General features: G+C 39.9%; 1 protein-coding gene across 1 annotated transcript in view; it reads left to right on the top strand.

Moving 5' to 3' along the window:
- The window catches only part of Ckap5 (cytoskeleton associated protein 5), a 98,654-nt gene that overhangs the window by 77,984 nt on the left and 7,478 nt on the right, over positions 1–13,192 (top strand). The window contains 7 exon segments of the mRNA XM_036184572.1: positions 2,983–3,071; positions 5,235–5,360; positions 10,993–11,063; positions 11,065–11,185; positions 11,267–11,404; positions 11,815–11,898; positions 12,694–12,853. Coding sequence (XP_036040465.1) covers positions 2,983–3,071; positions 5,235–5,360; positions 10,993–11,063; positions 11,065–11,185; positions 11,267–11,404; positions 11,815–11,898; positions 12,694–12,853 — 789 coding nt within the window.

The following is a 13,192-nucleotide window of genomic DNA, read 5'->3' as shown; positions in this document are numbered from 1 at the left end:
TATGAAAAAAAAAAGTGTAAATTGAAACTCTGACCTGGTCATTAGGATACAAAGAAAATATTGCTAAATAACTTAGAGTCTTGTCTTCTTTGGAAATAGAAAGGGTAGAGCAAACTGTTAGAACAAGGAAAATCATGTAAACGATAAACACACAAGTACACATATATATTTGATTCTTATTTTGTAAACCAGTTTAAATTAGTATAATAGAGCATATTATTCAGTATTTATTTGAGGTCTTACTGACTTCCAGTTTCATAGTCTTTTTTTTTAATGATTTATTTATTTTTACTTTATGTGCATTGATGTTTTGCTTACATGTATGTCTGTGTGAGGGTGTCAGCTCCCCTGGAACAAGAGTTAAAGATAGTTGTGAGCTGCCAAGTGGGTGCTAAGAATTGAACCTGGGTTCTCTGAAAGAGCAGCCAATGTTCTTAACCACTGAGCCATCTCTCCAGCCCCTTCATAGTCTTTTTTTTTTTAATGTATCATTTCCTTTTATTTTCATTAGCATTTTAATTCTACACAGTGAGTTTATTTACTATATTTTCTTTTTTTTTTTTTTTTTTTTTTTTTTTTTGCTGGAGCTAAGGACCAAACCCAGGGCCTTGCGTTTGCTACGCAAGTGCTCTACCACTGAGCTAAATCCCTAACTCCTTTTTACTATATTTTCACACAGGTATATAATGTATTTTCATCATCCTTTATTGCTCTCTCTTGTCTACCTTCAATTCCCCATAATCTTTCTCTTCCCAACTAGTCCCCCTACTTTTACATTTTCTTGATTTTTTTTTTTTTCTTCTTGCAAATGAGTTTAATTAAGATTGCAAACAGAAGCATGGACAGCTTACCAGTGGCTACACTACTTAAGGAAATCTCAATCATTTAATCCATCAGTCAACACCTACTCCATAACCAACCATTAATTGCCAATAGATCCTCATAAAAGGGTGAGGCCTTGTGAGCCCCTCCCCCAAAAGCAACTTTTAACTATAAAGCCTCAGGGAAGGAGTGTGCCTTGTGAGCTCATTTCTCATCCATGATATAATGTTGATGGGTCTTTTTGTTGTTTTCTTTTTTAATGGTGTTTTGTTTTTTTATTTAAAACAGGTTCTTGCTATATAGAGGAGGCTAGCCTTGAACTCAGAGATCTGCCTGCTTTATAAAGATCTTATGCAGGTTATATAGCTACCATGGGTTCACAAGCACAATGGCCAGGTCATGCCCAGGAAACAGAATTCCACACCACTCCCATTTCTTCCACCTCTTACATTTTTCCATCCCCATTTCCTCAATTTTTCCTGAGCCTTTGGGAAGGGAGTTTGGGAGTGGTCATAGAGATTCCCTTTTTGGACTGAGTAGTCAGTAGTCATTACCAACAATTTGACTAGCTATGAATTTCTGTGGTAAACAACTGGTCACTGCAAAAATGTAAATATTTAGAAGGCAATTTGATATATACAGCATGTTCATTTATTAAAACAATTATAGCTTCTCAATAGGGCCTATGACCTCTGCAGCTACAGGCTTTTGACCAAATTTACAGTACCCAAGCATGAATTTCTTGCTATGGACAGAGGTTGGCTAGCCCATGTTATTTGTCAGGTCTTTCTAAAGGAATAAAACTGATAGAATGAAATATATGAATATTTAATACATAATATAAATATATACAAATATACTTGATTTATTAGAGCGACTTTACCTGGTGTGGTCCAGGTAGTCTAACAATGGAAAAGCCAAAAATCTTGTGGTAAGTCAGTCTAAGAGACTTTATGTTTTAGCAGTCCCAATCTGGTGCTGGGAGTCCAAGAGGATTCCTAGAGAGCTACCTGTTTTCAGTCTACATTAAAATGCCAAAGAAGGCTGGGCGGTGGTGGCGCACGCCTGTAATCCCAGCACTCAGGAGGCAGAGTAAGGTGGATCTCAGTGAGTTTGAGGCCAGCTTGGGCTACCAAGTGAGTTCCAGGAAAGGCGCAAAGCTACACAAGGGAAACCCTGTCTCGAAAAAATAATAAAAAATAAATAAATGCCAAAGAAGTAGGTTCTAATACCAACAAAGAAATTTCTCAGCAACAAGATAATGAACTTTTCTGAGAGAGTGAGGAAAAGCATGTAAAAAGGTCCTTTTTATATGGGCTATTGCCAGAAGGTGTGGCTCAGATGTAGGTCTAACCCCTAAAAAAAAATCCTTTGCTGGCATGCCTACCTGCTAAGATTCAGTTGATTCCAGATGTAGTCAAATTGACAGCCAAGATAAACCATCATAGCCCTATGACAGTCACGCCACATCTTGCCAGGCCAGTGGGTAGTGTAGCAGACGGTCCACAGCTGAGTAAGACTGCTGGTAACTTTGCTAACCCAGCTATCTGCTTAGTAGTGCCTAGCACTGTGAATGCTAGGCAGCAGAGAGGAAGCTTGCAGCTCATCACTTCCAGCGGGATTTCGTTCTATCTTGTGTCTGAATATTACAGTGTTTTCAGCCATAAGGTCTTACCATCTAATCTATCTAATCTAGCTCTTAGGGGCCAGCAAGACAAATGGCAGTTGCTTGTTGGTTTTGTTTTAGGTTAATAACCATGGCTTCTAGAAGTAACTTGTCTCACCCGAACGAAGTACCTCAGACTTCTATTATTGTTTGCTTTTGTTTTTAATTTCTTAATTAGTTTACACAATAGCAAGTTTCTTTGGTTTTTCCCCAATATCCTTAGTTTTGGTTCCTTTACTTCCTCCTCTCACTGTGTAGATCATATCCTCCCTGGCTCTCCATCCCAAGTACTAGAATAACAGGCACCCTGCCCAACCTTTAAAGAGAAACTCGAAGAAGGAAAAAAAAGGACTAGGGGGAAAATTTTTTTTTTAAATGCTTTATATATTGATACATTTAAGACTACAGAGTTGGGTTTTATTATTATTATGTGTCTAATGTATCCAGGATAAGTGATATTTAACATAGTATGTGCGTTTTTTTCCCCCTCAAAGCACCTGTTGAAGATTCTGTTTCCAGCACCATAGAAACTAAGCCTGATCTGAAAAAGGCTAAAGCTCCAGGAGTTTCTTCTAAAGCAAAGGTGTGTTTACTCTGCATACTTACATAGTTCTTTTGTCTTGATTTTACACACTGACTCACTCAGTTAACAAAGGTCATAGTATGTATGAAAGAATGTCACTGCTTCTTATAATATGAATATTTATAGAAGTTTCTGTGTCTTTTGTTTGATTAGTTTAATTTTTTGCTATACTTGAGATTAAACTTACGATTTACAGCTAGAGAAACCCTGTACTTCTGTGTCTTGAGGTCATGGCTTATTAATCACATCTCAAAACAGTCATTCTGTTCCCACAAGATGCTGTCATGGAGATCTCGTGAACTAGTGAAAAAGTGTCTGACATGGTAGTACACATTTATTCCTAGCACTAGGAAGGTAGAGGTAGTCAGATCTCTGTGAGTTTGGGGCTTGTCTGGGCTACATGGCAAGATCTTGTCTCAAAAGTAAAGGAGAGAAACCATGCGTTCGTCAGCTCTGGGAAGAATCAGCACAGGGTGGTCTATGTTTGAAGATGATCACCTTCTCTCATGTGCCACCATGTGGGCTTACATGATTTTTTTTTTTATATATATTGATGTTTTGCTTACATGTATGTCTGTGTGAAGGGTGTCAGAAACCCTGGATCTAGAGATAGAGACAGTTATGAGCTGCCATGTGGGTCCTGAAAATTGAATGTGTGTTTTCTGGAAGAGCATCCAGTGCTCTTCACTGCTGAGCCATCTCTTCAGCTCCAAATTCTGTAATTTTTTAAAAAGCTTACAAAGTAGCTGGAGAGATGGCTCAGAGGTTCAGAGCACTGACTACTCTTCCAGAGGTCCCGAGTTCAGTTCCCAGCAACCACATGGTGGCTCACAACCATCTATAATGAGATCTGGCACCCTCTTCAGTATACATAATAAATAAATCTCTTAAAAAAAATTAGTTTACAAAGCCCTTTCACACAAGTGATCTCTTTTTTTTTTGACTGAACAATGTCAGTGTATAGAAAGAAATTCTGGGCAACTAGAAAAATTAAGTTTTGCTATATTTACAATGATTTCAATAATAAGATTCAAATTTTACTTTAAGCACATGTAATGTTCATCATTTTTCTTCTATCTGATAAAAATATTTTCATCATTATATTTGAAAACTAAGCCAGACGGTGGTGGCGCATGCCTTTAATCCCAGCACTTGGGAGGCAAAGGCAGGTGGATCTCTGTGAGTTCAAGGCCAGCCTAGTCTGCAGAGGGAGTTTCAGGTCAGGCTCCAAAGCTACATAGAGAAGCCGTGTCTGGGGAAAACAAAACAAAACAAAACAAAAAACGTATTTAAAATATTTATAGCAACTTTCTTCAGAAACAGATTTAGTACCTTAGTTACAGCACTATAGTGTGTATATATATATATATACATACATTAAAGAAAGATACATAGAGAAAAATAGAACTTTCTCAACTAAGTGATGTGAGCTACACAAGTGCCATTCATTCAGATGGCATTAGTATGAAATATATAAACTCAGGAGGCCGAGACAAACAGATCCCTGAGATTGAAGCCAGCCTGGTCTACAGAGCTAGTCCAGGACAGCCATGGCTACACAGAGAAACCTTCTCTTGAAAAACAAACAAGCAAAAATACAAACTAAAAGTGTTGAAGATTTCAAGGAAGAAAACTAAAACTTGTCTGTGACCCAGACTAATTTGAGTTAATAGCAATTTTTCCACATATATATACCTTCTAGCTCAATAACTAACAAAGACTCACTTAATATAATTTTAAAAATGTGTAGTACACATATGTAATCAAGGTCTAAGGCTGAGGGGGAGGATTGCAAGTTGAAGACCAGCCTGGTCTACAGAGCAGGACTCTATCTCTTTCACATGCATATTACATGAAAAATTCATGACTCCTCGTCTTTTGTCATGTTGGAATGTAAAGTATAGTGGTTTCTCTGGTTTCTGTAATGCTCTTTTGTTTTGTTTTTCAAGACAGGGTTTCTCTGTGTAGCTTTTCGTCTTTCCTGGATCTCACTCGGTAGACCAGGCTGGCCTCTAATTCACAAAGATCCGCCTGCCTCTGCCTCCGAGTGCTGGGATTAAAGGCGTACGCCACCACCGCCCAGCGTAATGCTCTTTTGATAGGCAGCAGCCTGTATTCATCATAGTGCCTAACTAACTGATACTCTCTTAACTCTGGTTGTAGAGTGTACAAGGGAAGAAAGTGCCAAGCAAAACCACCTTAAAGGAAGATGACGACAAGTCTGGACCCATTTTTATTATTGTTCCAAATGGGAAGGAGCAAAGGATGAGAGATGAAAAAGGATTAAAGGTAAGAAGAGATAAGAATCTTTGAGAGTTTTTACTTGTTTTTATCTTTTTAAAATCAAAAAGGTTTTCAGGCAGGGTGATGATTGCACAAGCCTTTAATCCCGGCACTTGGGAAGCAGAGGCAGGCAGATCTCTGTAAGTTCGAGGCCAGCCAGGGCTACATAGAGAAACCCTATCTCAAAACAAACAAATGAACAAAAAAATGTTTTTCAGGCTCGAAGTGATGGAATACATTTTTAATGCAAGGAGAGATAGGCAGATCTCTATGAATTTAAATGCAAGCCTTTGAGTTTGAGGCTAGCCTGGTCTACATAGCAGGCCAGCCAGGGTATATAGTGAGGTGCTATCTTTAAAAATAAAAATAGGCCAGGCGGTGGTGGCACACGCCTTTAATCCCAGCACTAGGGAGGCAGAGCCATGCGGATCTCTGTTAGTTCGAGGCCAGCCTGGACTACCAAGTGAGTTCCAGGAAAAGGCGCAAAGCTACACAGAAACCCTGTCTCAAAAAAAACAAAAATATATAATATAAATAAAATAAAAACTTAAAAAATAATAATAATAAATTAAAAAATAAAAAATCCAGGCAATGGTGGTGCATGCCTTTAATATCAGCACTTGAGAGGCTGAGCCAGGTGGATCTCTGTGAGTTCGAGGCCAGCCTGGTCTACAGAGTGAGATCCAGGACAGGCACCAAAACTACAAGAGAAACCTTGCCTCAAAAAACCAAAACAAAACAATATTTTTTTTTTTTTTAAAAAAGGGGTGGAAAGGGCCTGGAGATATGGCTCAGAGGTTAAGAGCACCTAGTGCTCTTCCAGAGGTCCTCAGTTCAATTCCCAGCAACCACATGGTGGCTCACAACCACCTGTAATGAGATCTGGTGCCCTCTTCTGTACACATAATAAATAAATAAATATTTTAAAAAATACTGGAAAAAATAATTAAAATAAAATGGTTTAAATTCTAACTTCGTGTGCATTTTTAAAAAAAAGTGGAAAAGAAAAAGGAAAAAAAAGTAGTTTTTTTTTACCCCCTAATATGGGCTTGGTAGCATATTCCTATAACCCCAACACTGAAGGGCTGAAGCGACAAGTTTGTAAAGTTCAAGACCTAAAGTTACTTAGCAAGAGCTTATCTCAAAACAAAACCAGAAATGGTTAGTTTGGAGTTCAAATTGTAGCTAATAATTGATTATTTTCTTTATAAATTATCTTATTATTTCTCTAGGATTACTTTAAAAGAAAAGTAATTCCTTTTGTTGTTGTTGTTGTTAATGATGTTTTATTTTTGGTTTTTTTTTTTTTTTTCTTTGTTTTTGTTCTTTTTTTTCTACCCAAGGTCTGTTTGTACCACTAGCTGTGTGGTACTCACTATGTAGACCAAGCTGGCCTTGAACTCCCAGAGATCCGCCTTCCTCTGCCTCCCCAGTATCGGGAGTAAAGGTGTACACCAACACCACCCAGCAAGAAGTAATTCCTTAAGTGAGAATTAAAGAACAGAGCCTGTTGCTCCTCTAAATAGAAAGGTGGTATAGTAGTCTTTTAATACTTTATAAACATAAAAAAATTAGTATTCATTGATTATCATCAACTGTACATACTAGTGGACTGCTGTTTTAATCCTTGTAATGTACGAAATGCAGATTTGGTAATAACCATGTATACTATTCAGCTGGGTTTTTTGTTTGTTTTTTTGTTTTGTTTTTCGGTTTTTCAAGACAGGGTTTCTCAGTAGTTTTGGAGCCTGTCCTGAACTAGCTCTGTAGACCAGGCTGGCCTCAAACTCACAGAGATCCACCTACCTCTGCCTCCCGAGTGCTGGGATTACAGACATACATGCACCACCACTGCCCGGCTATTCAGCTGTTTTTGAGGGGCTATAAATGTAGTTCAGTGATGAAGCACTTACCTAGTATGTACAATGCCCTAGTAGACATTTTATTTTAAGACAGATTCTCACTATGTAGCCCTAATTGGCCTGGAACTAGCTTTGTACATCAAGCTAGATCTGTCTGCCTGCCTTCTACCACCACACTTAGCCAGCATGGCAAAAATTTTAAAAATCACTTCTTTTTTGTTTGTTTGTTTTTTTGTTTTGTTTGAGATAGGGTCTCACTATATAGCTCTGGCTGTTCTGGAACTAACTCTGTAGACCAGGCTGGCCTCGAACTTAGAGAGATCTGCCTACCTCTGCCTTCTGAGTGCTGGGATTAAAGGTGTTTGCCACCACGCGTGTAGGAGTCACTTCTTTCTTCCCACCATATGTATCCCAGAGATTCAAGTCATTGGGTCTGAAGGCAAGCACCTTTACCCACTAAGTCATCTTGCTGGCCCTAAACAGGTTTCTTATTAAAATTGTTGTCTGTCTGTCTATCTATTTATATTGGTTCTTTGAAAATTTCATGCAATGTATTTTGATTTTATCTACTCCTTCCTTTAATCCCATCAGGTAGATCTTTTTTCTTTTCTTTTTTAATTATTATTATTTTTTATTATATTTGTGTTTTAATTTTACATATCAGCCATGGGTTCCCCTGTCCTCCCCACTCCTGCCCCCACCCCCACCCTCCCCCAGCCCCTCCCCTCCATTCCCATCTCCTCCAGGGCCAAGACTCCTCTGGGGATTCAGCTCAACCTGGTAGATTTAGTACAGGCAGGTCCAGTCCCCTCCTTCCAGGCTGAGCAAAGTGTCCCTGTGTAAGCCCAAGGTTCCAAACAGCCAGCTCATGCACTAAGGACAGGTCCAGGTCCCACTGCCTGGGTGCCTCCCAAACAGTTCAAGCTATTCAGTTGTCTCACTTATCCAGAGGGCCTGATCCAGTTGGGGGCTCCACAGCTTTTGGTTCATAATTCATGTGTTTCTATTAGTTTGGCTATTTGTCCCTGTGCTTTTCCAATCTTGATCTCAACAATTCACACTCTTACAGTCCCTCCTCTTTATCGACAATTGGACTCCTGGAGCTCCACCTGGGGCCTGGCTGAGGATCTCTGCATCCACTTCCATCAGTTATTGGATGAGAGTTCCAGCACGACAGTTAGGGTGTTTGGCCATCTGATCACCAGACTAGGTCAGATCAGGCCTTCTCTCGACCATTGCCAGCAGTCTACAGTGGATGTATCATTGTGGATTTCTGGGGACCTCTCCAGCACTTTGCTTCTTCCTGTTCTCATGTGGTCTTCATTTATCATGGTCTGTTATTATTTATCATGGTCTTGTTCTCCCTTTCTGTTCTTGATCCAGCTGGGATCTCCTGCTCCCCTAAGTTCTCTTTCCCTCAAACCTTGCCCTTCATTACTTCCACTGTCGTCCAGGTTGTTCATGTAGATCTCATCCATTTCTCTGTCATTGGGTGATCCCTGGGTCTTTCCTAGGGTCCCGTTTTCTAGGTAGCCTCCCTGGAGTTGTGTACCAGTCTAGTCATCTTTGTTTTACATCTAGTATCCTCCTATGAGTGAGTACATACCATGGTTGTCCTTCTGAGTCTGGGTTACCTCACTCAGGATGATTTTTTTCTAGATCCATCCATTTGCCTGCAAACCTCATGATGTCATTGTTTTTCTCTGCTGAGTAGTACTCCATTGTGTATATGTACCATATTTTCTTTATCCATTCTTCAGTTGAAGGGCATCTAGGTTGTTTCCAGGATCTGGCTATTACAAACAATGCTGATATGAACATAGCTGAGCAAATGCCCTTGTGGTATGATTGAGCATTCCTTGGGTATATGCCCAAGAGTGCTATAGCTGGGTCTTGGGGGAGATGGATTCCCAATTTTCTAAGGAAGTGCCATATTGGTAGATCTTGAGTTTCAGGTCTACATAGAGAGATCCTGTCTCAAAAACAAACAAAAAATTACTTATTTATTTGGGGGGGGGGAAGCATGTGTTTACATGTACACTTTCGCTCATGCACACACATATTTTGATTACTTCTAATCTTTTTATTATGAGCTACTGTCATGAGCATGTGTCAGAGGCTGAAGAGATTGCACATAGTACTCTTGTACAGGACCCAAGTTTGATATCCAGCACTATGTCAGGTGGATGACAAACACCTGTAATTCCAGCTCCATGAAATCTGATGTCTCTACCTCCATAGACATATACCCACATAGAGATATACATACATATAATTTTAAAAAATGAAATCAAGTTTAAAAAAAATACCTTTGAATGCAGGTCTTTGTTGCATAAGTGATTATATCTACTAAATTCCTTAAGTGGTATATATGTTTTTTTTTAAATTTTGGTACATTTTTTTCCTCTGTTACAATAATGCCAAAATTGTCATGTCACACACTTATAGCATTTATTTATTTGTTTGTTTGTTTGTTTGTTTGTTTTTATTATTTGAAGGGGTTGGTCCCCCTGGAGTTGGTACAGGACACAGCCAGGCACCAAGTGCTCAGTACATGGGAGATTTCTTACCCCAGAGAGACAGTCAGGGAGACTGCCTCTGGATCCTCTGGATTGGTCAGAGGCAGACAGCAAGCAGCAGCAGCAGTGGGTGTTTTTTGCAGAAATGGGTCTTTTAGCAGAAAAAGGGGGGAGTCCATTCTAGTGTGAGTTGGGAAGTCCTGATTGCACAGGTTAGCCAAATAATGAATTCTGGTTGTTGGACCTTGGTGTTTTGTCTCAGGAATGAATCAGTAGCCAAATAAGGGAATAGACCTTGGAGGCTAGCTTTAGGAAAGTAACCTAATGGTTTTTAGCAAAGGGAGAGAGAAGGGTAAAGGGCAAAACCTGTTGGTACTATGTTTGCCATGCTCGGGTGTGTTAGAGAGCCCTTCATCATCATCATCATCATCATTATCATCATTTTTTATTATTATTATTGACAAGTTTCACTTTGTAGCCCTGGCTGGCCTGGAAATTGCTAAAACAGACCAGACCAGGCTTGCCACTGCTTTCCTAGTGCTGGAATTAAAAAACAAGCAAACAATGCTCAGCAACATTTTTTTTTTAATATTAAGACTTGCTCAAAATCGTTTTTCTTATAAGAGTTCCAGGATCATTAAGCTTCCAGAAGTATCACACCTTGGGCTATATTTTGTATTCATATTTAATTACAAATGAATTTTACTTAACTAAAAAGTATCTTAGAGCCAAGCATGATGATACATGCTTATAACCCAGTATTTGGAAGGCTTAAAGCAGCAGGCCAACCTGCTCTAAAGAGCAACACACAGTCTCCAGAAAAGTAAGCAACAAAGAGCTGGAGAGATGACTCAGTGATTAAGAGCACTGGCTGCTCGTCCAGAGGACTGGGGTTCAATTCCCAGAAATCCAGTACCCTCTTATGCCCTCCAGAGGCACCAGGCGTGAATATTGTGTACAGACATATACATACAATCAAAACGCCCATACATAAAAATAAAGAGTAAAAGAAAAGGAAACTTTAAAAAAAGTAACATGCCAGGACCTTAACATTCTTAAGACAGGAGGATGACTGTGAGTTCCAACACCAGCCTATTCTCCATGTTCAGTGCCAGGTCAGTCAGTACTAAATGGCAAGACCCTGTCTCAAAAAAAATTATCACGTTAGGTTGGGTCTGTCAGCTGTCCCAGGTGCCTCTCTGAGCCCTGTTTCAGCTGAACTGCTCACACTCACTGCCTTCCTGTTTTTTCCCTCAGGTGCTAAAGTGGAATTTTACTACTCCACGTGATGAATACATTGAACAGCTGAAGACTCAAATGTCAAGCTGTGGACATCCACATTTTCATGAAGGTCTTTCCCAAAGAGAAACTGAAGCAATGCAAAAGTGAATTTCCTATCAGGACTCTAAAGACCCTTCTGCATACATTATGCAAACTAAAAGGACCTAAGGTGGGTGAGAAAAGCACTTAGTCTTAGAGAGAATATCCTGGAAGGGTCATTGCTGGCATTTGAATATGCTGTCTCCCTCAGATCCTAGACCACCTTACAATGATTGACAATAAGAATGAATCTGAGCTGGAGGCGCACCTGTGTCGGATGATGAAGCACAGTATGGACCAGACTGGGAGCAAGTCTGATAAGGAAACAGAAAAGGGAGCTTCTCGAATAGTGAGTGTTCTGATTCCCACAGGGAAATATTAGGGATTGGAGTGGTCAGTCTCTTGGTTTGCTGCTATAACCATTTTTACCTAAAAATATCAAAACACTGGAGTAGTGAACACAAGCTTTTTGATCTCCAAGAAAGACTTCTGTATCACTAGGTAAGTCCACTGTGAGCTCTACCTAACCGGGGAGGAGTGGACCAGCTCGTCCTCAAAGCTGAGGTGAACCCTCAGACTGGAAGCACTCATAACACAGTACTCGGTGTTGCTGCTGTGAAGTGCAGCTCTGGGCTTCCTGAACCAGTAGAACCATACCAGTAAGGCCCATACTCTGAAGTATTTTCTGTTAGTGTCCACCCTCTCATCTGGTTCCAGTAATTCAATTCTAACCAGTTCTTTGTGTTTTTAATTTATTAGGATGAAAAATCATCAAAGGCCAAAGTAAATGATTTCTTAGCTGAGATTTTTAAGAAGATTGGATCTAAAGAGAACACTAAAGAGGTGAGAATGAAAGGGTTAATTAGGCCGAAGACTGGATGCCGTAGCACGTAGCAGTTACAGCACTTGGAAAACTGAGATGGGCGATTGCAAGTTTGAGACTAGCCTGAACTGTATAGGAGGACTCAAAAAAGCAAAAATGAACAAAAAGGCAGATGTTGTGGCACACAGCTGAATGGTTACAAGATGAAATGTTTCACTCAGACTTTCAGCATCACAATAAAGCCCTGGCTGTCATGGTTGATGTAAGTCTTCAAATAGATAAATATCTGTCTTGGGAGTATGAAAATGTGGAGTATGTGAAATGATCAAGTTTGAATGCCTTGAGAAAGAAATAGAATATACTATGTTCTCTGAAGAGCTATCTCATTTGATAGAATAAATGATAGTGTATTTGGTAGCCCCTGTTGAAGGTCTAAAAATCTTTAAATTTTCTTTTTGGGCACCAGTACAATTTAAGAACTATGGGCGTACTGCCTGTTTCTCAGTGGAGACAAAGGAAGAGTGGATGGGGAAGGGGGGAAGAGGAGGGTTCAATGTGGTTGGTATGTAAAACAAATGAAAAAAATGTTATTTAAATAAAAAAAATATGGGTCTAATTTTGAGGCCAATCTGATCTACATAGGAAGTTCTGGGCCAAGACCTTGTCTGCAAAAAACCAGAAGGAGGGATGGATGGAGTAAGTGAGGAGAAAAGAGGGAGTGGAAGGAGTTAAATGAAGTAGGTGGTGGTCTGCTTTGTGGAAAAGAAACACTAACTTACATCTGTCCCCACCTCTTCCTTCTTCTTTCTCACCAGGGCTTAGCAGAGTTATATGAATATAAGAAGAAATATTCAGATGCTGACATTGAACCTTTCCTGAAAAACTCCTCACAATTCTTTCAGAGTTATGTTGAGAGAGGCCTTCGGGTAATTGAGATGGAAAGAGAAGGCAAAGGCCGCATCCCCTCCTCGACAGGTGTGGTTTCCTGGTCTCCTTCCAGAAATAGGCTAAAGTAGTTGCAAGCCACATATGCCACTGGTATTCTTATTCATACCAACTTCATCTTGGTTTGGTGAACACTAAAGGTTTTAGTATGCTCCTCCTCTGCCAGGAAAGTCTTGGGCTCTCCCTGCAAACCATGTGCAGGATCCACTCACACCTCTTCTTACCTTCCACTCCATTTCCTTGGAAACAGTAATCTCTTTTAGCTGCACTGCAGCAGAGGGCCCTGCTGGTGTTCTCCCACTCCCACCTCCATCTTTCTGTGCTCATTTCCACACAGAGCATCAGGAGTTGCCAGCTATATTCCAGAAG

Source organism: Onychomys torridus, chromosome 4 (assembly GCF_903995425.1).
Source record: "Onychomys torridus chromosome 4, mOncTor1.1, whole genome shotgun sequence".
Classification (NCBI taxonomy): domain Eukaryota; kingdom Metazoa; phylum Chordata; class Mammalia; order Rodentia; family Cricetidae; genus Onychomys; species Onychomys torridus.
The sequence above is the reverse complement of the archived record's forward strand: the minus strand, read 5'-3'. Positions and strand labels throughout refer to the sequence as shown.